Raw genomic sequence first — 22,220 nt, 5'->3', positions numbered from 1 at the left:
GTACATTCCCAGGGGACTAGCCTAATTTTAATTTAAATTTCTCTGTGAAAACATTTTTTCCAGAAAGGTAAGCACAAAATCATGTTAGCACAAAGCCCTTTGGCGGGACATTATAAGGAAAGTAGAACTTCTCACAGATTGGAGTCCAAGACACCGAAAGGGACTGTCCTGTAACTAACCACCCGCCCCAGTGGAAAATTCTCTCTGACATTGCCACATGGGCAAGAAATGGGCTATCACAGCCCCTCCTAATGGAGCACCTCTTATTAGGATCATGTCTTTCCTTTACCCAGGGAATGTGCTTTGTATTATCCTTGTGCAGGCCTGTTCATCACGTGTACACCGTGTCCCTGGTTTAGATATATCAGAAATAACAGTTTTGCAAGGCATTTCATGCAAATTGGTAGGCCACTTACCCACTCCCCAATGCAGACTGTATTGCCTTGGGCAAATTATATAACTTCTCTAAGCCCCAGTTACCAACTCTTTAAAGTGGGGATAACAATACACAGTTTCCAAGTTTGTCTTAAGATTAGATATGACATTAAAGTGCATAGAAAGGTGTGTAGCTTAGAGCTAATTATTAGAATAGCTCTCATTTGTACGTACCTTCCATGTACTGATACTCTCCTCTGGGTTTTGCATATGCTGTTTACAACAGCAATCTTGTAGGTATTTTGTATTTCATCACATCTAGGAACAAGTTTTTTTTTGCATGTTAACATTTCTCACAATCTAAAACATTTCCAACTGAATGAATATGGTATTATTTTTCCCACCTTAAAAATGAAATTGAATCTGAGAAGGGTTAGGTACAAGGTTGATACAAGAAAGAGGTGAAATGCCTAAATGTCATCCTAGGTTTTTAAAATTCAAAAACCCATGCCCTTAGCTACTATAGATATCTGCACCTTGGATAGACAAGTGTTACCTTGAGGCCAGGGGCACCAAATGGCCCATGGTAGGCTTAAGGGCATCTCTAGACCTCTTGAAATGGTTTAAAATACATTTTTGCATGTGAATTTTATTTCTGGGAAGGTCAGTAGGTTTTATCATATTCTCAAGGGGGTTCATGACCCCCAAAAAGCTTAAGAAAGAACATCTGGGGGTAATCAGCACTAGTCAATAAGCAGGATCTGGCCTTATACCATACAACATGATTTAATTTTTTTAAACACATTACATCTGTGGGTTATCTTTGGCGGCCCAAGTTTCACCTAATCCATATTCTTACCAGATTCATGCATAGCTTTAAAAATTCTACAGACCTGTGGGTAGGAACTGCTGTGCCTTTTGCTCCTGAGCTGCCCCATTCCTCATCATTTCCTCCACACCAATCAGTATTTTATGTCTTATGGTACACAGATCACCCTGTGATCACTCTCTCCCCCAGAGGAACCCAAAATATAAGGGAGACAACCCTGCAGGTAACCTTTTCAAAGATGACTGCCCTGGCCATGCATTCCATCCCCCTTAGGGCCTGGGTGAATATCCTGACCCTTTCCAAATTGGTAAACCTCTCATCTTTCATGCCCTCAAGCTGAACTACATTCTTCTTCTCTGTGCGCTTGGGTACCAACTTCCCAACAACTTTGCCACACTGTCACTAAAACCCATCTTCTCTGTAGCCCAAACCCCACCTTCTTGATGGTAGCCTCTCAGATCCTAGACCTCCTTATCTCCACTGACCTTCTCCTCCCTCCACTTGAGGCTTTCACTCCCTTGTTTGTTATCCTCTGGAATGGCTAGACCTGTAAACATTTCAGAGGATATCTATCCACTGAAATATCCAAATCCCTAGAGTGGAAAACCTCTTCCTCCTTTTTTCTGGAGCCACTTTCTCAAACATCACCAGGAAGCTGCCTCCTTAAGGCCAAACCACAGTTCATCTTTTTGTTTTCAGTCTGTATGCCAAATAAATTATGATTTTCAGCAACTCAAGTGTCCTGGCTTAAACTGAAAAATTGTACGTAAGATTCACTACAACCACCCCAAGGGCAGTGTCTTTTTTTTTTTTTTTTTAGGTACCGAAAGTCAAAGAATGAACCTGGGACTTCGTATGTGGGAAGCTGTCACTCAACCACTGAGCCATATCAGCTTCCCTGAGCTGGTTTTTTGTTTGTTTTGCTTGTTGTTGTTTTTTCCAGGAGGCACCCATGTGGGAGGTAGGCGCTCAACTACTTGAGCCACATCCACTCCCAGCAATGTCTTATTCTTAAACACCTAAGATTTGTGTTGAGTTTCATATACTTAGGAAGACAAGGAAGAGGATAATGCACTTTAGGAAGATATTAAGTCACAAGTTCTGAAATGAAAATATGAAGCCCTAAGCCAACTGGTGCATGTGATTTCCACATCATCCCAGGTCATTAAGGGGTAATTGAGAATGGATTCAGATTGGAAGGGTCATTATTAGAGGACTATTACCTGGCTTCAGGTAATAATAACAAAGGTAATTTTTTAACTCTCTGCCAGCCTGAGAGTCTTATGTCTTTCTTTATGTAATTAGTGTCTTCTTTCCACATTTTCCCAGAAATAAACATCTTATTTCCTATCTATTAAAGAAGACTGAAGTGTCACTGAGTCTGGTAACTCCAGAACAACATTGTGCCTGTTTTGCCAACCACTCTATTCCCAGTACCTCATATAGGGCTTATCATATAGGTCATATAGACCCTCATCACATATTTGTTATAACGAACTGTTAATATTCACCCTGTTAACATTGTCCGTTTCTCTTGATAGATGCAAATGATTTTTTACTTTAAAGGGTTTTGGAGTCAAGCAGGTCCAGGTTGAAATTCCCACTCTACAGCTTAATTACTACTTGATCAAAGCACATAATCTCTCTGAGTCTCAGCTTTCTGATGGAGTATATGTAAAGTTCTTAGTGCAGTGTCTGGCACTTGGTAGATGCTTAGCAAATGTTTGGTATCTTTACTACCATTATCATACTGATGCCTTTTTCTGCTTTTCCCTTTAAGTTCGGGACCCGTCTCATTATAGAGGCTATGGAGGCAGCAGGACACTCTATCCGTACTCTTTTCCTTTGTGGGGGCCTGAGCAAGAATCCCCTTTTTGTGCAAATGCATGCGGACATTACTGGTAAGTCTGGGGAGGAGGAAGGAAGGTCACTTTAGGCTTGGCAGCAAACAGGCTGGCCAAGTTCTCAGCAAGGTTGAGAATCAGAGGACGTGGGGGTGTGCCAGTTTATTCTGAATATATACATTTCAAGGTGTTTTTTCTTTTTCTCTTAAAATAACTTTGAAGTTTGTAGTCATAATTGGGGAAATGGCCTCTTTGGATATCCAGGTACTGAATGATAGTGAGAAGTGAGATGAGAGCAGTTAGCAGGGGGTAGAACCTAACTCACTCATTTACTCAACAGTTTTGAGTACCTCCTCTGATCCAGTAGATCCTGAAATGAGTAAGACATGATCGCTGCCCCCAAGGAGCTCATATTCTAGAGAGGCAAACAGCTAACAGACATTAATTATAGTGGTACAAGATTCTGAGTCAGGAAAGCACAGGGCATTGTGGAAACATAGTGAGGCACTCTAGTTTGGGACCAATGACAGCACAGGGCAAGTGGTCTGGAGAAAGTGTTAGTGAAGCTGTCTTGGAGGAAGAATGTAGAGCTGAGCTGGGAAGCGGACTTGGCCCAGTGATTAGGGCGTCCGTCTACCACATGGGAGGTCTGCAGTTCATACCCCGGGCCTCCTTGACCCGTGTGGAGCTGGGCCACACACAGTGTTCATGCGCGCAAGGAGTGCCGTGCCATGCAGGGGTGTCCCCCGCATAGGGGAGCCCCACACACAAGGAGTGCGCCCCGTGAGGAGAGCCGCTCAGCGCGAAAGAAAGTGCAGCCTGCCCAGGAATGGCGCCGCCCACACGGAGAGCTGACACTACAAGATGACTCAACAAAAAGAAACACAGATTCCTGTGCTGCTGACAACAACAGAAGCAGACAAAGCAGCAAATAGACACAGAGAACAGACAACCTGGCGGGAAATAAATAAATCTTTTTTTAAAAAAGTCAAATTGCTATTTAAAAAAAAAACTATGGGCAGGTGTGTCATTTCAAGGCAGAAAGAGGAAAGGAATAAAAAGACACCCAAATTACATTATTTTCTCCAGGGGAAAAACTACAGCTGCATTTTATCTAAAATTCCGTTAACTGGCTCCAATAAGGTTCAGATTTAAAATTGTTCTGTGACTTTCCAATATCCAACCTCCAAATAACCAAGAAGACTTCTTACCTGGATGAAAGAGGGAAGGTATAAATCAAGTTGGCTAACATATTACCCAAGGGAACAGAAAACAAGGACCAGAGAGCATGGTGACCATGAGTGACCCAGGGCACTCACAGCCTCCTCTGAGAAATTGGATCATTGTCCAGACCTTACTGTATCTGAGCAGACTCAGAAGCAAAGGGGTGCAGCGGCTTCACAGAAAGTTTTGCTTTAGAAACTGTTCTCCTCCAGTTTTGAATGAAAAGACTGTTAATCGCTATTTGGATTCCAATTGAAACTGGAACCCTTTGTCTCACAAACTATGGGCCAGTTACAGTTCCTGACAAAGAGACCTTTTCTTTGGATTGGAATTCCTCTTCCTTTGGAAGCCTGTGACTGACAAGCTATGGCAAAGTGCATCTGCCTTTATTTAAATGCTTCGGGTTCTGCAAAACTCATTAATGCATCAGATTAAATAGTTGACATTCCAGGCAAAGGAGCTTCCTCTCCTTCACCCAGCACTCAGAAAAAAGAACACATTTGCATGTGTCCCTGTAAAAGGCACGTTTTCAAGCCGCAGGTAATGTCTTTGGAGCCTTTAAACATTGTAGTTGCTCCAGTTTTCTTGCAGAGAGAGAGAGTATCTCCTGATTTGGTTCGTGATTCTTAGAAATCCATGTAAAAAACAGAACTGAATTTGGAATATTCTTTGGAGATAGTATGGAGTGATGGAAAGAGCAAGAGACTAGCTCTGTGACTTTGGACTAGTTATTTTTACCCCTCTGAGCCTCAGTTCTCTATTCTGTAAGATGGAGATGATCATAGTGAGGAATAAATGCCTGCACGTTTGTGAGCAGCAAGCTCAAAGTAGGTGTTCAATAAATATTAGTTCACTTCTTCCGCCAAGGCAGCCCCAAGCAAAAGAGGAGGAAGTATGTTTGAGAAAAACACTTTATTTTAAGTGAATCTTAGCAATTTTGGGGACAGCCTGCTAAAAGCAAGCAGGGAGACTGGGGCTTTGCCAACCAGAAAAAATGCCCTGTACGTGAGGAGGGAAAGCCTCTGTGTACCCTAGTCGTTTACTTTACTGTGGTTTCAAGAAAGCCTTAGTGTGTACTATATAATTGTAGGCTTCCCCCACAGACTTGGGACTAAATGTTCTCTCTTCTAAATTTTTTTTTAGTACTGGATGTTTCTGTAGGGGGTTCCCTCTTCCTATCTTATTCAATATTTTAATCATTTTTTCATTCATTTATTCACTCAAAAACATTCTCTGAGCACAACAGTATGCTGAGCACTGAGCTTGGCATGAGGATGCAAAAAAAAAAAGAATAATGGCCTGCCAAGAGGCTCATTACAAAACACACACACACAAAAGTACTCTTGGTGCTATGACCAACGTCCAGAAGGAGTATAGTGGGGACCCAGAGGAGGGAGGTGTCAGCCCAAAAACAGATAGCACACTCAAACGGGGTTAACTGGAGAAGAGGTGAACAAAAAGTCTCGGTAGAGTGGTGTGGGCAGGATGTAGGGTAACCCCAGGCAACCAGGAAGTCCCTTGGGACTAGTAACTGTACTCCCACCCTATGCCTGTAGGGGCTGGAGCCAGGAGCAGCAACACAACCTGAGACTGACAGGAGCTTAGTCAAGGGTCAAGGACGTAGGGAGAGGGCAAGGGGCCAGCAGCACATGTGGCCCAGGCAGGCCATTCTCCCAGATGCTTATCTACCCAATTCCTGGGATTCTGTGAAAGGCACGTGGTGTTCTCTCCTGATTGCCCAGCACAGCCCTTCAGTATGGTCTGGTGTTTCTCCTTCCCCCCTGGAATGTTGGTGGGAACCTGTGCTACCCCTCCCCACATCCTCAACACCACTAGTCCAGTTTCTGACCCAGGCTAAGTACATGCAGGAAGGCTTCACCCACCACCAATATTAATTTTAACAGTAGCATCCACTATCTCCTTAAGTTTACCATGGGCCAGAAAATGTGCTGAACACTGCCTGTACACTCTCTTATTTATCCTCAAAACAAATCTTAGAATAAGTCTTATTTTGATCCTCAGTTTACTAGTGGGAAAACTGAGGCTAAAGAGTTTATAACTTGCTGACGATCACAGCACTGGTGGAATCAGGTAACAGACCCAAGTCAGAGCTTTACCAAGAGTATCTCCCCCTTCCCCCATCCTACAGTCCCTGTTGGCAAAATCTCAAGCACTGGCTCTGAAGGGTGGGACCAATAACCATAAGGATGTGGGGGGAAAGGACATCACCCTTTGTCCATGATGGATGGGCAGCTGGCCCAGCCCTGAGGCAAGAAGATGGGATAGGAGGTAGGTAGTGTTGTAGAGGAGGGTGTATCATGGAAGTCTTCCCAGAAAAGACTGGAAAATAAATCATGTCTTTAAATATCTTCTATCTTGAGTAGAGGGAGATTTTACAGGTCTGGCCACAGAACTTATCTTTGTGGAATTTGCTGCCATCTCCTGATTAATAGATCAATATGTATATATAGTAAGAGACCTGATTTACTTCTTTTAATCTTCATCATTTTTATTAAACCATGAGCCCCCAAACTCTGTGAGTGTGCATGCAGAGTGCTAGTCCCTGCCCACCAGGCCTCTACTCATCATTTAGACTCCCACTTACTTGAAGAGGGTCAAGGAAGACTCATTGGGGAGGTAACATTTGTGCAGACTTGAAAAGGATAAGGGAGTTGCCATATGAACATCTGAGAGGAAGTGTTCCACACCGAATGGCAAGGACCCTGAAGCACATTCAAGAAATTGCAAGGAAGCAAGGCAGTGTGGCTGGATGGAAAGGAGACGATCAGGATGGGGGAAGTGGGGCCAGATCCTGCAAGGTCATGTTGGCCATTATAAGGGCTTTGGCTTGTACTCCGGGAGAGGTAGGAAGCTATTGGGAGATTAGTCACAGCTTCTCTTACTACTTCCCTTTTCTTAATATATCTCAGAGAACCAAATCCTTGCGTGGCCTTTATCACTTTCTCATCCATCTCCCCTTTAGATACCTAAATAGGAGGACAATCTGATCTCTGTATTCCCTGGGCCTAGCAAAGCATTTAATAAATGTTTGTTGAACTGAACTTGAACCAAATGGCAGGTAGCAGATAGCAGAAGCCTGGAAAACCTGGGCAAAGGCTCTCATGAGTTGATATATGTGGTGCTGGATCCCATGGGCCTCTTAACTACAGCACCAGCAGGCAGGGATAGTAAAATCCTTTAGAACCAGGTAATCCCAAGAAATGAGGAATGGCAGGGGGCAAGGGAGGGCGGGGCACTGCTGCCTTGACGTCAGGTGTTTTTGCTGCTGGTCTGCCTCTGGCCCTGCTCCCTAACCCAGGTGTGGCTTTGTCCTGTGCAGGCATGCCTGTGGTCCTGTCGCAAGAGGTGGAGTCTGTTCTTGTGGGCGCTGCTATTCTAGGTGCCTGTGCCTCAGGGGATTTCGCTTCTGTACAGGTATGTGAGGACCAAGGGGCAGACCACGGCCCCTCCCCTGTCTGAGGCCGTCCTTCTCTTGACAACAGCTCACATCTTACAAAACACATACAGGATATAATTAAGAAATGATAGGTTCCAGCCAGAGAAAGCACAAACGCTTCTAGCCTCAGACATATTTATTGCAGTTTTCATTTGACTTGGCCTCTGTTAGTGTCAGTGGTTCTCTTTTTCAGTTGACTTTTTTTTTTTCTCCTTTAAAATAGCTCTTAAAAGTTTTCCCTTTAAATTTCTCCTTGGCCATTTTTCTTCTAGGAAACAGGTAAGGCTCAAAATACAAGTTTTTCATGTATATTTCAGATTTTTTACTTGCTAATTTAAACCTACTGTTTTCCAAATACCATGGAGGTCTCTATAAGACACAAATGAAATTGTTATTTAAAAAAAAAGGAATCAAAGGGGAAAATAAGGAACAAAGATAAAGGAAGAAGAAAAATTTGATGTCTGTGATTGAGCATGTAATTTGGCTCTGAGCTTCCTGTCAGCCAAAACAAAAAAGAACACATGATAAATTGCATAATTCTTTTTTTTCAAAAAGAGGAAACATACTAATTTCTGGTGGGAGTCAAAGCTTTCCTACCACCAATTGTGAAAGACATTTCACAGTAGGGTTTTCTGGCAAATCTTAAAATAAAACAACAGGTTTAGGAAAAGGTGGAAAAGCAGCATTGTACAGAGGCAGCACAGGCTCTGGAATCAGACTGCCTGGGCTTACGGATCAGGACCCTGCCATGCTGTTCTCTGCCTTGATTTTATTTACCTTTGGTAATAATCGATAACACTAATGAGTTTGGCAAGCACATTTAGTCCTTACAAAGCTCTATTATCCTCATTTTATAATTGAGGACCCTGAGGCACAAAGAAGTTAAATAATTTGGACTAAGTTGAAACAGCTAATAAATGCCGGAACCATGAAATATGGCTCCCATGTCTCCACTGAGAGTTTAAGAGGTGTTTGTTTAGCTGAGATTCAGAGAGCTTAAATGACTTGCCCAATGTCTCAATGTTAAGACTAGAAGCCAGATTTTCTACTTCAAGACCAGTAATTTAGAGTCTATTTCTAAATTTCTTTTGACCCTCTTCTCTACCAGGCACTGTGCTAGGTACTTTTCATATGATCTCTGTGATACTTATAACAACCCAGCATGGGCAGAGAGAATGGGCAACAGAGATCAGAAGGCATAAAAAACTATGGGTCACTGTTAGAAAATACAGATGTCACAGTCTGATTCTAAAATCTGTACACTTTGCTGCCCAAATCTTTGAAATTGATGCCTGTGAAACATCTCTTCCAAGGAACTGAATCCACTCATGAATGATTATGGATTTTAACTCAAGTTTTTACACAAAGATGGTATAGCTGGATTCTCATCTTTTTCTAGATTTTCTGATACTATTTTAAAAACATCACATGGAAATATTTATTTATCATTGAAATATCAATGACTTATCACTTAAAATTTTAATATATCACCTTGCAAGGTTATCCTCCCAACTAGATGCCTTGACCTTCCTGGGATAAATTATAATAGCTGAAATAAAACAACAGGGGTGTTTACTCTATATATTACCTCATTTAATCTTGACAGCATCCCTGGGGTTTATTTATATTCTTGTATTATATATGAGGAAACCAAGGGTCAGAGAGATTTTTAATAATTTGCCCAAGGCTCCACAGTTAGTAAGGACAGATCCAGAATTGAAACAAAGGCCTCTGGGCCATATACTATCCAGATTTTCCTTTTTTTTTTCTAATTTGGTTGCTTTTTAAAATTTTTGTCCTTCGCTTTTAAAATATTTTTTAGCTTCTTTGCTTCATTATCTGAAATAGTCAAAGGTATATTTTCTGAAAAGAAATGCCATCCATTACAAATCAGGAGATAACCTGTAGCACAAACAGAATAGTGAGACATGATAGGGCTGCTCCCTCAGATACTTCATATCATGATTTATGGCACTTCATTGATGTCTTTAGTCAAGACTCGGGTTCCCACCTCCAAGGAGATTCTACTTACATCCTCCCCTAAATGGGAACTAAGCTTAATTTCACACTGACATCATCATTACATGAGATTTTCCATTAATCTTTTGGAATCTTATAAGATGGGGTGGATCAGATATTGGAATTGGTGACTTGAGTAGCTTCAAGGCTCATAGCATGTTTAACACAAACTCGTGTCTCCTTTTCAACCCAAGGAAGTTTGTAGCCTTTCCTGATTGTTTTAGGGGATACTATAATCTAGTAAAGAGATCCCCTGGCAGGGAGAGGCCTGAGTTTTATTTGTTATTACTTGCCTGAGAGAATCCGTGTAATCTTGACCCCTATGTTGGTTGCATTTCCTCAGATAATGTCATCTGGTCTCTCCATTGCTTGTTTTGTTTGCTTGCTTGTTTTGTTCCCTTTTTTTAATGTTTTTTTTTTATTTTTATTGAAGTATATCATTCATACATGAACACACATAAACAATAAGTGTATAGTAAAGATTGCACTCTTACAAAATAAACATACATAACATCACACAGGTCTAATACATCACCCCTCCACCAACTCTTTGCATTGGTGTGAAACATTTGTTACAAACTAAGCAAGAGCATTGTCAAAATATTACTACCAACTATATTCCTTATCTTACTTACATTTGGTGTATTTTTTCCCCCAACCCATACTATTTTTTTTAATGTATTTTTGTTACAGCTATTGTGAACTTGCAAAACAATCATACAGATGTGTAGATTTCCCATACAACTCCACACCCTGGTGGAATATTTGTTACAGATTGTGAGGTAATATCATCAGAGTTTTAATTAACTTGACTGTAAAAGTGTGGAGATGGATAGAGTTGATAGTAACACATTATAGTGAGTAACAACTGGTTTATAAATGGGATTGTGACTGAAAAAGGTAGTCTAGGTAAGTAAATGTCAATAGAAAGAAAGCTAAAGAATAATCTAGGGACTGAATAACAGTGAACCCAGAGATGGTTGAGAATTGTGGTTAAGGATACAAATGCAAGAGAGTCCTTCTGTGAGCTAGAGCAGATGTACATCACTATTGCAAGGTGATGGGAATACGGGGAAACATGGGAAAATTACAATTGGTGTGACCTATAGACTGTGGTTAACAGTAATACTATAATATTCTCACGTTAATACCAAACTATACTGTGTTGATAATGGAAGTGTATGGAAAAAGTGTTCCCTTTTTTGATGTTGTTGTTGTTTTTAATTTTTAAATAAGAATAGTGAGCCTTTGAAGGATCCCAGGACCTCCATATGCCTCAGGTATAATTCTCAGCATCATTACTTTGATTATTTGAAACTGCTTTGGAAATGTAAATGTTTGTTTGACTCCATTCTCCTTTCTCCAAAGAAACAAAACCAACCTTGCCTACTCCAGGTCTGGCTGCCCCCCAAGATGAACCAGAATTGTTTTCTCCCTGTGATTCATAAATTTCAATCTGAACTTCAACGCAGTCTTTTCTTTGAACTTCAAACATCCTAGCTTGTTTTGCAGGGCGCTTGCCATTCCTTCCTTTAAGAAAGCTGAATAATTCTTGCCAATATCTCAATGTTTCCAGCAGGCCAGATGTTTTATCTTCTCATGAACCACACATCTGGCTGCTGCATAGAGGATTTCGCTTCTTTCCAGATAGGCAGACTTTGGTAGAGCCAGCAAGAGTCATCCCCTTCAGATGAAGTTGTAACTAGGAAGATTCCAGAGGAGGCCTGGCCATCCTTAGATCCTGTCTGCAGACCTAAGGAAGAGGTTTATGGGCCTGTGGAAGAGACAGAGCTTCCCATTCCATAGGCCCATGAATGGAAGAATTAAGCCAAGAATAGGGTTCTTTTTTATTTTTTTTTTTAAAGATTTATTTATTTAATTCCTCTCCCCTCCCCCGGTTGTCTGTTTTCTGTGTCTTTTTGCTGCGTCTTGTTTCTTTGTCCGTTTCTGTTGTCGTCAGCGGCACGGGAAGTGTGGGCGGCGCCATTCCTGGGCAGGCTGCACTTTCTTTCGCGCTGGGCGGCTCTCCTTATGGGCGCACCCTTGCGCGTGGGGCTCCCCTACGCGGGGGATACCCCTGTGTGGCACGGCACTCCTTGTGTGCATCAGCACTGCGCATGGCATGGGCCAGCTCCACACGGGTCAAGGAGGCCCAGGGTTTGAACTGTGGACCTCCCATGTGGTAGACGGACGCCCTAACCACTGGGCCAAAGTCCGTTTCCCTATCTTCCTTTAGTAACACCAATGGATCCAAGGTATTTAGAGCTGTGAATTGCTAATGCAAACATCTATATATTTCAATTCTGGGAGAATTTTATTGTGTAGAGGGAGAGGGACAGTGGACAAGATTTTCTGGCTGGATATTAGAGAACCCCGTCGAGTGCAAGGGCGATTGCTATTCTAAGTTCTTGAACATTCTGACAATTCCTAGCTAATACTCCCTCTTCTTTAATCTTATTAATTAAGATTAAATCTATTCTCATTCTTACACCTTCTCTTGCCACTCTTCTCCTCCCCTCTCCTTAGGCATCTAATGTCTTCTTACTATTCTCTTTTCCAATTAGGATATCATGAAGGTTACTTAAATAGCCACTGCTTTTAAAGAATATAATAACTAATAATAACTTCAAGAGTTGCCCCTCTCTTAAAAGGGTATTCTCCTTTTAATAAATTTTAAAACTAGAAACTATAATCTTTTTGAGGACAAGTACCATGCCACAGCCAGTACACTATATGACCTGAATAAAGGCTTGATGAATAAAATAGAATAAAACCACAGAGCTGCTTTTCCCATGATAAAAGTTCAGCTATTGAGTAGGTGGGAGAAAACACATTTGGGGGAATGAATGGTCTTCCTGCCTCCTTTTATTGGAAAAAGCATGGAATCCATGTCATCATGACCTCTGTGACTATTCCACCTAATGACTTACCCATCCCCCCAAAAAGCCACTCCATCACCCCCTTGCACTCCAAAATGATCCTCTGTTAATTCTAATCCTAACAAGCAAACAATTATAAGTAGAAATTGGGAACATCCCATCACATTTCTGAAGGTTCCTGGGCCCTGGAAATTTAACAAACTGGATTAAAAAGTGTATGAAATAGCAGCATGCTTATATTTTCTAAGTATAGATAGTAGAGAGCGTCTCAGAAATATAAAAGACAAATAAAGTAAGAAGCCAGCCTCAAGATGTTGTAAGAGAAAACTCAATCAAGTGCAGAGACAGAAATATAAAACGGCTTTGCTCTTTCTGCTTTTTTCAGATCTATGCAGATGTTATTAGCTTTCTCTAATTTATCTTAAGAGGCAGGTTTTTTTTCCCCACAGACTGTTTATGCAAAGCACACTTTAATTTTAACAATGCTATTTATCTTGTAAACTTCCTCCCCCAAAAAATCAGTCAGACAGGCATCTGAAGCAAAAATCAGCAAAAGTGACGAGATCAAAATGATCAGCAGTCATTTTGAAGGGAGTACCAATACCAAGATAAAGAAAATAATGTCTTGGAATTAACCAATTAATCAGAAACCATTCTTCTCCCACTCCGTGGGTGGTGGTGTCCCCTGAAAATCTGATTGCATGTGCTCCCACTATCAGTTTTCCTTGTCCTGCTCCAGACAGACTCCCATGTCTCCCAGACCAGCACATGTCCATGGCTAGTTGAAAGCTGTGATTGTTCACCCTTTCTTTAATGTGTGTCCACAAGATAAACTCTCATGCTGGCCACAGTGGTCTACCCATGAGCCCAGTCCTTGGAAACATCTCCTGTTCTTTTACATGAAATTTGCTTCATTTAAAGCCAGTTATATTCATCACCTGTTATGTGCTACAAAGCCTGTGATTTTGGATCCAATACTGTATGTCTCCCATTTTGTTTTATTTTGCAAGAACTACCTTTCTATGTTTTTTAGTTCTCTTTGGCATTCTAGCACCATAAATACCACTTTCACAATTTTCAAAGTAAAGTTAATTATGATGACTCTAATTTTTGGAGTTTGGAATGACCGAAATATAATGAATGCTCAGAAATATGAAACCATCCCATTTTGCAGTGCACTCAATCTTAATTTGCTTTTATTTCTTGTTTTATAATATAATAATTCATGTTCATTGTGGAAAAGAAAATACAGCTAAGCTAAAAGAAGAATATGAAAACACTGATCTTACTACCCTAAAATAACTATTTAATGTTCTCCTTTCTCCCCTTTTTATCTTTGTGGTACATATTTTTAATTTGTTTTATACTTTTTAAAAATACAAAAATGTGTTTACACAATGCATGCGGTTTTGTTGCCTTTTTTTCCCACCCAAAAATATACAGTAAATCTACACATTTTAGCAAACTGCATAACTTTCTAACCTACAGAATATACTGTAATATATTCACCAGCCCTCTAGTCTTGAATATTTAGGTTACCTCCACTGCTGTAAAGAATGTTGCAAGTAACAGCTCTGAAGCTAAATTTTTGCACACATCCTACAATATTTCTATATAACAAATAATAGATTTATAATTGTTGGGTGAAAAGGTTTGCCCAGCTTTAAGGATTTTTATATACTAATACTTTATATTCTCACCAATACTATATGAAAATTCAAGGTTTGCATTTCTTGTGTACACAGAGTCTTTTGCTGTGAATTTTAGTCCCATTTAACTTTCATCCCCAGACCTCTTATAATCCTGTTCACTTCACATATGGTCCTGATATTATCACCTTTTTTTGGTAGACTTTTGCCCTTTGCTGCTTTAGCATATGTTTCTGGACGTTTGAGATTTTGGTTTCTAATTAAATAGATTCAGATTTCTGATTGAATTTTTTCAGTATCCTGTCCCATATGTCAGTGCTGTATAGAAAGTCAACAGAAACCTTGAAATGGCAATTAATAGTTTACAGAAGGATTAAATTAAGAATGTGATTTTGGCCCTAGCATTCAGTATACTTATTGCTCCACCTGGTTAACAGTAAATTCTTATTTTTTTAAGAACTTCTCTCCCTCCAGAAAACCCCAAAATTCCAAAATTCAGGCTCTGATTGTGTCTCCTTGTTCCAATACAGTTTGCAGAATGTTAACATGAATGTAAATGTCAAAAATTAACTCAAAATAAAAATTATAATTTTAAGGAAATTCTTTCAATATAATATATATAACATTTGATTCAACTGTTCCTTACAGGATAATCTGAGAACAGGCCCATCTCTATCTACCCATTATCATTCATGGAATCCTTGAAGCCACCCAGTAGGTGTTACAGTTCCCATTGTATAAACAAGGACTCTGAAGCAAGGAAATATTGTATGACCTTGCTTGATGCAAAATCCATGCTGCTTTTTATTCTATGAAACCATATCCTAGTAAATAGGTATTTATTGCTTGGAAAGGCAGAGAGCCCATATGGGAACTCAGCTGACATTTTCAGGAGGCATTGGTTTATAGAAAATATCAGCATCATGCATTTGCCTCATTGCTTTGTCGAGTGTCAAAAATAGAAATAAAAATAAGAAGAGTGCCCTCTTGGTTTGGAAAGCTTTAAATTCCTTTGTTCAGGGAAGCGAATGTGGCTTAAGTAATAAGGCCTCCGCCTACTATATGGGAGGAAGAGAAAATGTGCCTGCATGGTGAGCCAGTACCCACGTGGTGAGCTGAGTACCTGCACAGCAAGCCGAGTGCCCGCATAGTGAGCCAGTGCCTATGCAGGTGAGTCATGCAGCAAGATGATGGATGGCGCAACAAAAGAGGAATGAAGGGGAGAGTCAAGGTGAAGTGCAGCAGAGACCAGGAATTAGGTGGCACCATTGACAGGGAACCTCTCTCCACATCAGAGGTCCCAGGATCAGATCCCAGTGAGTCCTAGAGGAGAAAGACAAGAAGAGAAGGCAAAAAGAGGATAGATACAGAAGATCACACAGTGAATGAACACAGCAAAAACAGTGGGGCAGGGGAGGGGGAGGGAGAGGGGAAGAATAAAAAAAAAAATTTTTTTAACTAAAAAAACACTTTTTTTTAAAATAAAAGGCATCCAAAGAGAAAGGGAAGAAGTAAAACTTAAAAAAAAATTCCTTTGTTCAGATAAAATATCATAACATCCTCATCAGTATTGTTTTGCTTCACATTTTTGCTTTTATCATAATTTACCCATTTACTTTTTATAGAGGTAGATATAAAAGAGCACTTTAGTTAAAAGCTTTAATTAAAAGATATTTAATCCTACTATTAATAACATGAATATTTAGATTAACATATTTTTCCCAAATATCCCTCCCCACTTCCCCAGTTTTGTCAGGAACTTAAGACTTGTACTTTTTATAAAAGCAAACAATATCTAAACATCTACTGAGTCCTTTAAAAACTTAGAAGGATTACAGAAGTGTATTTCTAAAAGTTTCTCTAACTGTTTGCCTTAAGTTTGCTCAAGATAATGTTTCATATTGGTGCAATGCTAAAGAAATATTCGAGATCATCTCATAGAACCAAAGGTTTATTAGTAATTAATCCCTTTCTAAATATCATTTCTGCCTTTACCTTTCAAAGCAAACTTTCTTGTTAGAATAAACTAGACTGTTTTTTTTTTCCTTTCATTAACCTAACTCATAAATAGCAAATCCAACCTTTTATAAACTTACTATTTAACATAGTGAATCCAGCCAGGGATTAAAATAATAGATCAGGAAAGACAAGCCCTGTAGTTAAAACAGGAATCAGGAATATTTTGCAATTGGGAAGATAGTCCTGGAAGTGACTATGACTATACCTACACACACACACACACACACCACATACAACTGGTAGAAATTTGATTGAGTCATGGAATGCATGGAGGTCTTACTGAAGTATATGAGAGAGTTTTGGTTGCAGCATAAAGGAAAATGATCAAGAAGTATGCCAAAGAAAAAAGTGAAAGCATTATTACAGTTGCTTAGTAGAAGTATATGGTTCTCTGCAGTGAACCAAAGAAAGTATGATAGGTTCAGAAAATTAAGTGGCATGTCTTTAATCAGTCATTTCAGAGAAAGTCGAACATTTTTTATGAATTTACACCATGTTAAAAGTTGTATATGAGGAAATTTCCTATATATCATACTAAGTTTACAAATTAGGAAACTGAAAATGAGAGGTTAAGTGGCTTACCAAAGCAAAAGTAGCTAGAAAGTGACAGAGCCAGGATACATGTCCTCGCTTAGGGTTCCAAAGCCTAGGATTGTTCAGCTCTGCCACAAACGGATATGGACTCTTCAGGGGCTGAGTGGGATTTCCATTATTTTTAAAACTATTGTCAGATTAAGATGACCAGAATTTGGATGTACATTAAAATGGCACTGTTAGTCAAGGTCCCCAAGGCAAACAGAAAGCATCCTCACATCAGGATAGTTTTTGGAGATTTACTAGAGGGACGAACAAAATAGTGAGCAAGGCATAAAGCAATCACAAGGGAGACTGTGGTATCCTTGGGTTTGTAACAGATGAGTGTAGTTACCATTTCTGCCTGGAGAGTCAAGGGCAGAGCACAGCTACTGGGAACCCAGAACAGAGGGCTGTGTAGATCCTGCTGAGGCAGCTGGCTTGCCACTGGCTCTTTAAGGAAAGAGGTAGGTAACTGACTCCATTCTTCTTCCTCTCCCTAATTTCCTGCCAGGCTCCCCCAATACTAGACTCAAAGTCAGAGGGCAAGGGAGCTCATTGATGTAGTCCATGTAAGACAGCCTTGCTAAGTGCAGAGAAGGGAGGGGAATGGAGCTTCAGAAGCACCTGTAATATGTCCAACATAGTCATCTAGACTGTGCTACTTAGAGTCATCTGTGGTCCAGCAGCCAGTCTGTGAACTGTTTGTCCACAATGAGATAAGGAACTTGAACCAGAATGTAAATCAACTATGCCAGCAAGTGTATTGTTTAGTTCCGCTGACATTTTATTCATAGCAAGATATTCTCAGGGAAGGAAAGGGTGTGTTGGTTTATATTCTGGTGTAAGCTCCTCCTATCATTGTGGGCAGGCCCTTTGATTAGCACTGATCTAGATACTGTAGCTCTACTGATAATGACACATATGCTGAAGGTCCCCCCAAAAAGACTCCCTTATCTTTGCTTTCATGTTCCTGCCTTATCTTTTGATAAAGGCAAGGCAACTAATATTTTTTCTGCACCTACTCAGCTGGGCAGTTGCTGAGATACTCCGGATGACACTTAATGCTTGCAAGTTAGGTTATTCATCTCACCTTTGCAGATAGGAAATTGAGGCTCAGAGGTTTTAAGTAATGTGCCCATGCTCTAACAGCTAAAGTCGAAGAGCTACCATTCCAATCCATATCTGACTCCACAGTCCATGCTCTCCCAAAGTCTAGGCTGCTCCAGAGCCCATGCTTAAAGTGATCTGACATTAATACCCAGGAAACAAGGGGGGATTGTAGGAGGGGGTTGCTGTGTTTTGAGACCATATCTGTGTTCTGTGTTGTTGGTAACAGCAAAGTCATGGTTCCTGGGAACAGATAGACCCCAATTCCAAAAATTCAGATAGCACCATTTATAGGTACCATGTGACTCTACTTTACATTGCCTTGCCCAGCCCAGCCAGCCAGGGCAGAAGGTGAATTCAGTTTGTTTCTAAGTGGCTCTTGTCTGTTTCCATCTCTTTTTAAACCTGGGAGGTCCAGAAAAAGAGGGGGAGAAAGAATTCATGTATTTTCTTTAGAAATGTTATTAATTGGCTGGGCAAAACAAGAGAAGGAAATAAAATAGCTGTTCCTTATGGAGTAAAGGCATCTTCTTCCCTTACCTCATTAAAAATTAAAAGCACTCTTGGTTTAAGTAGGGCAAATTAGTAATTAAGTGCCATATAATCAACTTGTATAAACATAATATTGAAGGGGAGGCCAAATTAATCATTCTGCTGGCTTGTTTTTGCTCCATTAATGCACCTTTTATTCAGGTCCTTCCTGTAATGTCAGGATGTGTTTTCTGTTCTTTGCTGCTGGAGATAGAGTGGGCTGTGATCGCTGAACTGACATATGACAAGACTAGATCTGATAAAGGCATGTGTGGGGGCCCTGATTCAAAGTTAAGTGAGGAGGATCCCTGTTTCATTCATGGAGCCAGGGTTCATCAAGAGGAGCCTGCCATGTGCCAGGGACTGTCCTAGATGGTGACAGAATAAAGAAGACTTAAATGCAGGTACAGCACTCTAGGAGTCTCTGGTCTTTAGGGGGTGAGGAGCACAGAAAGATACAGTGCTGAGAGGCAGTACTAAAGTGTCATGAGCTTGGTATCTTCTTGGGGGTGTTACTTAATTTCCCTGTACCTCAGAGCCCTTACCTGTAAAAGATAACAATAGTTGCTACCTTATAGATAAATTATCTCATAACTCAAATTGTGAGGAGTAAGCAGATTGATACATGTAAAGGGAAATAGTATTTGTTTAGTGTTGGTTATTACGTTTACATTACAATTTCTATACAATGGGATAATGGCACATCGAGGAAGGCGAGTGTGCCACTGTCTTGAGGGCTGGGAAGGTCTTCCCAAGGAGGCAACATTTGAACTGGGCCCTGGAGGCTTGGCTCCTAATGGAGCCACCACTCAGCAGTCTGCATGACCCCAGCCCTGTGCTTACAGTCTTTGCAGTCAAGTGCAGAGAAAAAAACATGCACCACAACCCTGCACAATCTCTCTCCATTTTCAGCTCTACATAGTAAATATCTGTAGTAATTCCTGGAGCCTCAGCCATGAGGTATCGTGGTAACTGCCTTCCAGATATGGGGAATGGAAGAGGTTAATTGAGCTGAGTCCATTGTGGGCAGGATGAGAGGAAACCAAGTGGGGTAGAAGAGGAGGCCCCTTGCATAAAGCAGCTCTCTAAGTCCCCTTGCTATACCTCAGGGTGATGCCAGCTCTTAGCTTGCTACCTTTGTGAAGGAACCTGGGCAAGTTAATTTCTCTGAATCTAAGTTTCCATATTAAGTGACTCCACCAAGTTACTGCAAATATTCTGTGAATGAAAATGCACTTAGCACAATGCCTAGCATACAGGAAACTATTATAATAAGACCCTGTATAACTTAATCCTCATAACAACCCTATAAGGTGAATAGTGTCATTGTCCCATTTTATAAAGTAGGAAATCAAGGCATAGAGACATTGATAAGCTTGCCTAAGGTCACATAGGTGATTAGTGGTGGAATGGGGGTTTGAACTCAGGTGATCTGGCTCCAGACCCACCCTCTGCATATCCCTCACAGCCCAGTGCTTCAGAGGGTACCTAGAAGTGGGTTTATATATCACATGCTAGAAATAGGGCAGAAGCCACTTGACATACAAGCTCCCCTTTCATTAGGGGGAATGTTTTAGTTTCCTAGACTGTTGGTGCAAATACCATGAAATAGGACAGGTTAAAGAGTGGAAATTAATTAGCTCACAGTTTTGAGGCTAAAAGAAGGTCTGAATCAAGGTATCATCAAGGCAATGCTTTCTTACCAAAGACCCATGTCCTAGGGCTGCTGGTGATCCTTGTCTTCTCTGTCACATAGCCAGACACATGGCAGCATCTCTTGGTCTTTCCCTTCCCTCCCAGGTTCTGTCAATAGCCAGCCTCTTGCTTCCTGTGGTTTTCTCTCTGTCTCTAAATTTAACTCTGCTTATAAAGCATTCAACTAATAGAACTAATACCCATCCTGACTTAGAGATGGGCCACACCTTCTTAAATTAAGTAACCTCATCAAAAGGTCCTACTCACAGTGGGTTCCTACCCACAGGAATGGATTAAACTTAAGAACATGTTTTTCTGGGGTACATACAGCTTCAGACCACCACAGGAGTAGAAGTTCTTTTTCCTGCTGGAGAATCTAGGTAGGGCTGAGCCTACAGCTGTGATAACCCTCAGCATCCAGACTTAGCTGGACCCAGGACAGGTGCTGTGGGCCAGAGTAATTCACCAGGATCACTGGGCGTTGGAAGCAGTAGAAATACAACTGCTTACACAGATCTTGGCATCTTCACTTAGAGAAAGAAAGTAATTTGTTTGCTTGTTCCTTATTCATTCTCTACTTCCATAAAGGATTTGAGAGCACTTAAAATTAATGTCTAAACATATTACCTAGCAAAATAAAACTCAAATGTCAGAAACGTATGCAGAAAGGGGCAACTCTACCAGCTACTTATTCTAGGGCTTCTCACACTCAAATTCATTCAGATGCCAGTCGGGCCATATAAACATGGCAAGATACTGGCTAAGAACAAGATCAATGATTTGATTCTGCACCAGGATGGAGAAGTGATACTCTGTATAAAGACATTGAAATTCAGACTTTTTAAACCCTGGATTGGTGAGGGCCAAACCAACCACATCTATGGGACAGATCTGGCCTATGAGTCTCTGATCTTGGCTAGGGGAACTAACTACTCTGAGCTTCCAGACAACCAAAGCAAAACTGGGGAGTCAAAGGCAGCATACCATTTCTCCAAAATAGACCACATTTTTCCCAGCACCAAACTCTAAAATTGTCATTCTTAAGAAGACTAACCTAGAAATCCTTCCACAGCAATTCTTTAGAAGCAGCAGAACAATTCTTCTTATACCATTTTGTCAAGAGCCCAGATCTTGACATTGAACCTTGGTTTCAGGTTAAGGATAGCCCAGGCTTATAACTTTCTGGAGATATAGCTTGACCCAGGGTGGAATCGAAAATGCCCAGCTTGGTTATTATACTCTTTTCCTTGAATGTCCCTTCTCTCAAGCAGTTTTGAAAACAAAGCTATGTTACTGACCTAGCAATGTCTTACAGGACCTCAGTACTAAAGTTTTTTTTGTTTTGTTTTGTTTTGTTTTTACCAGACTGGCATCAGGGAAGTGCTAAAATCAAGCATCTATCAGTCGAGAAGGGCAACAGCTGTTGAAGCATATTAAATATCAGTAAACAGCAAACCCACAGAGGCCACTGAACCTGGCATCCTCTTAGCAAAAATACCCTGCTGCCTTCAGGAGAGAACTCCATGGACTTTTATAAACTGCATTAAGTAGGGTGTATTTTTTTTTAACCCATTTGGATAATCTACCCTGTGAAATATTTTCACTTGGAGATGGTCTGCTATATTCTGGTGTTATTGTTCCTTTTTAATCTCTATATTTTTAAGGGCAAGTTTAATGTTTACAGAGTATCTCAGCCCTGGAAATGTAGGCCTTCAAAATATCTTCCCCAGTAATTATGAGAAGTTTCATATTCAGCTTATCTAGTACTCTCCTTTTCCTATTAGCTATTTAATTCATATTTAATAAACCTATTACAGGGCCATGGTGAAGAGTACATTCTCTGATACCACATGAATCTGGGTTCAAATCCCGAATTCAAATTCTGTAGCGGTGCATTACGTCAGTCCCATCACCTTCATAAGTCAGCTTCCTCATTTGTAAAATTAGGACTACAGAGGGCCTCCCTCATAATATTGTTGTAAAGATTAAATGAGATAATATGTATAAATCACTTAG

The 22,220-nt window shown here is 40.6% G+C and overlaps 1 protein-coding gene across 8 annotated transcripts in view; it reads left to right on the top strand.

Annotated features, from left to right (window-relative positions):
• FGGY (FGGY carbohydrate kinase domain containing) overlaps positions 1-22,220 on the top strand; it is a 531,195-nt gene that overhangs the window by 438,006 nt on the left and 70,969 nt on the right. For 7 of the 8 annotated variants that reach the window (XM_058303505.2, XM_058303502.2, XM_058303499.2 and 4 more), the window contains 2 exons: positions 2,985-3,105; positions 7,613-7,707. In XM_058303505.2, coding sequence (XP_058159488.1) covers positions 2,985-3,105; positions 7,613-7,707 — 216 coding nt within the window. Of the gene's footprint in view, positions 1-2,984; positions 3,106-7,612; positions 7,708-10,984; positions 11,029-22,220 lie in introns of all 8 variants that reach the window. The other variant, XM_058303500.2, reaches the window with a different exon arrangement.

The sequence above is a fragment of the Dasypus novemcinctus genome, chromosome 9, assembly GCF_030445035.2.
Source record: "Dasypus novemcinctus isolate mDasNov1 chromosome 9, mDasNov1.1.hap2, whole genome shotgun sequence".
NCBI classification, from domain to species: domain Eukaryota; kingdom Metazoa; phylum Chordata; class Mammalia; order Cingulata; family Dasypodidae; genus Dasypus; species Dasypus novemcinctus.
Note: the sequence above shows the minus strand (reverse complement) of the source record. Positions and strands in the feature narration are given on the sequence as shown.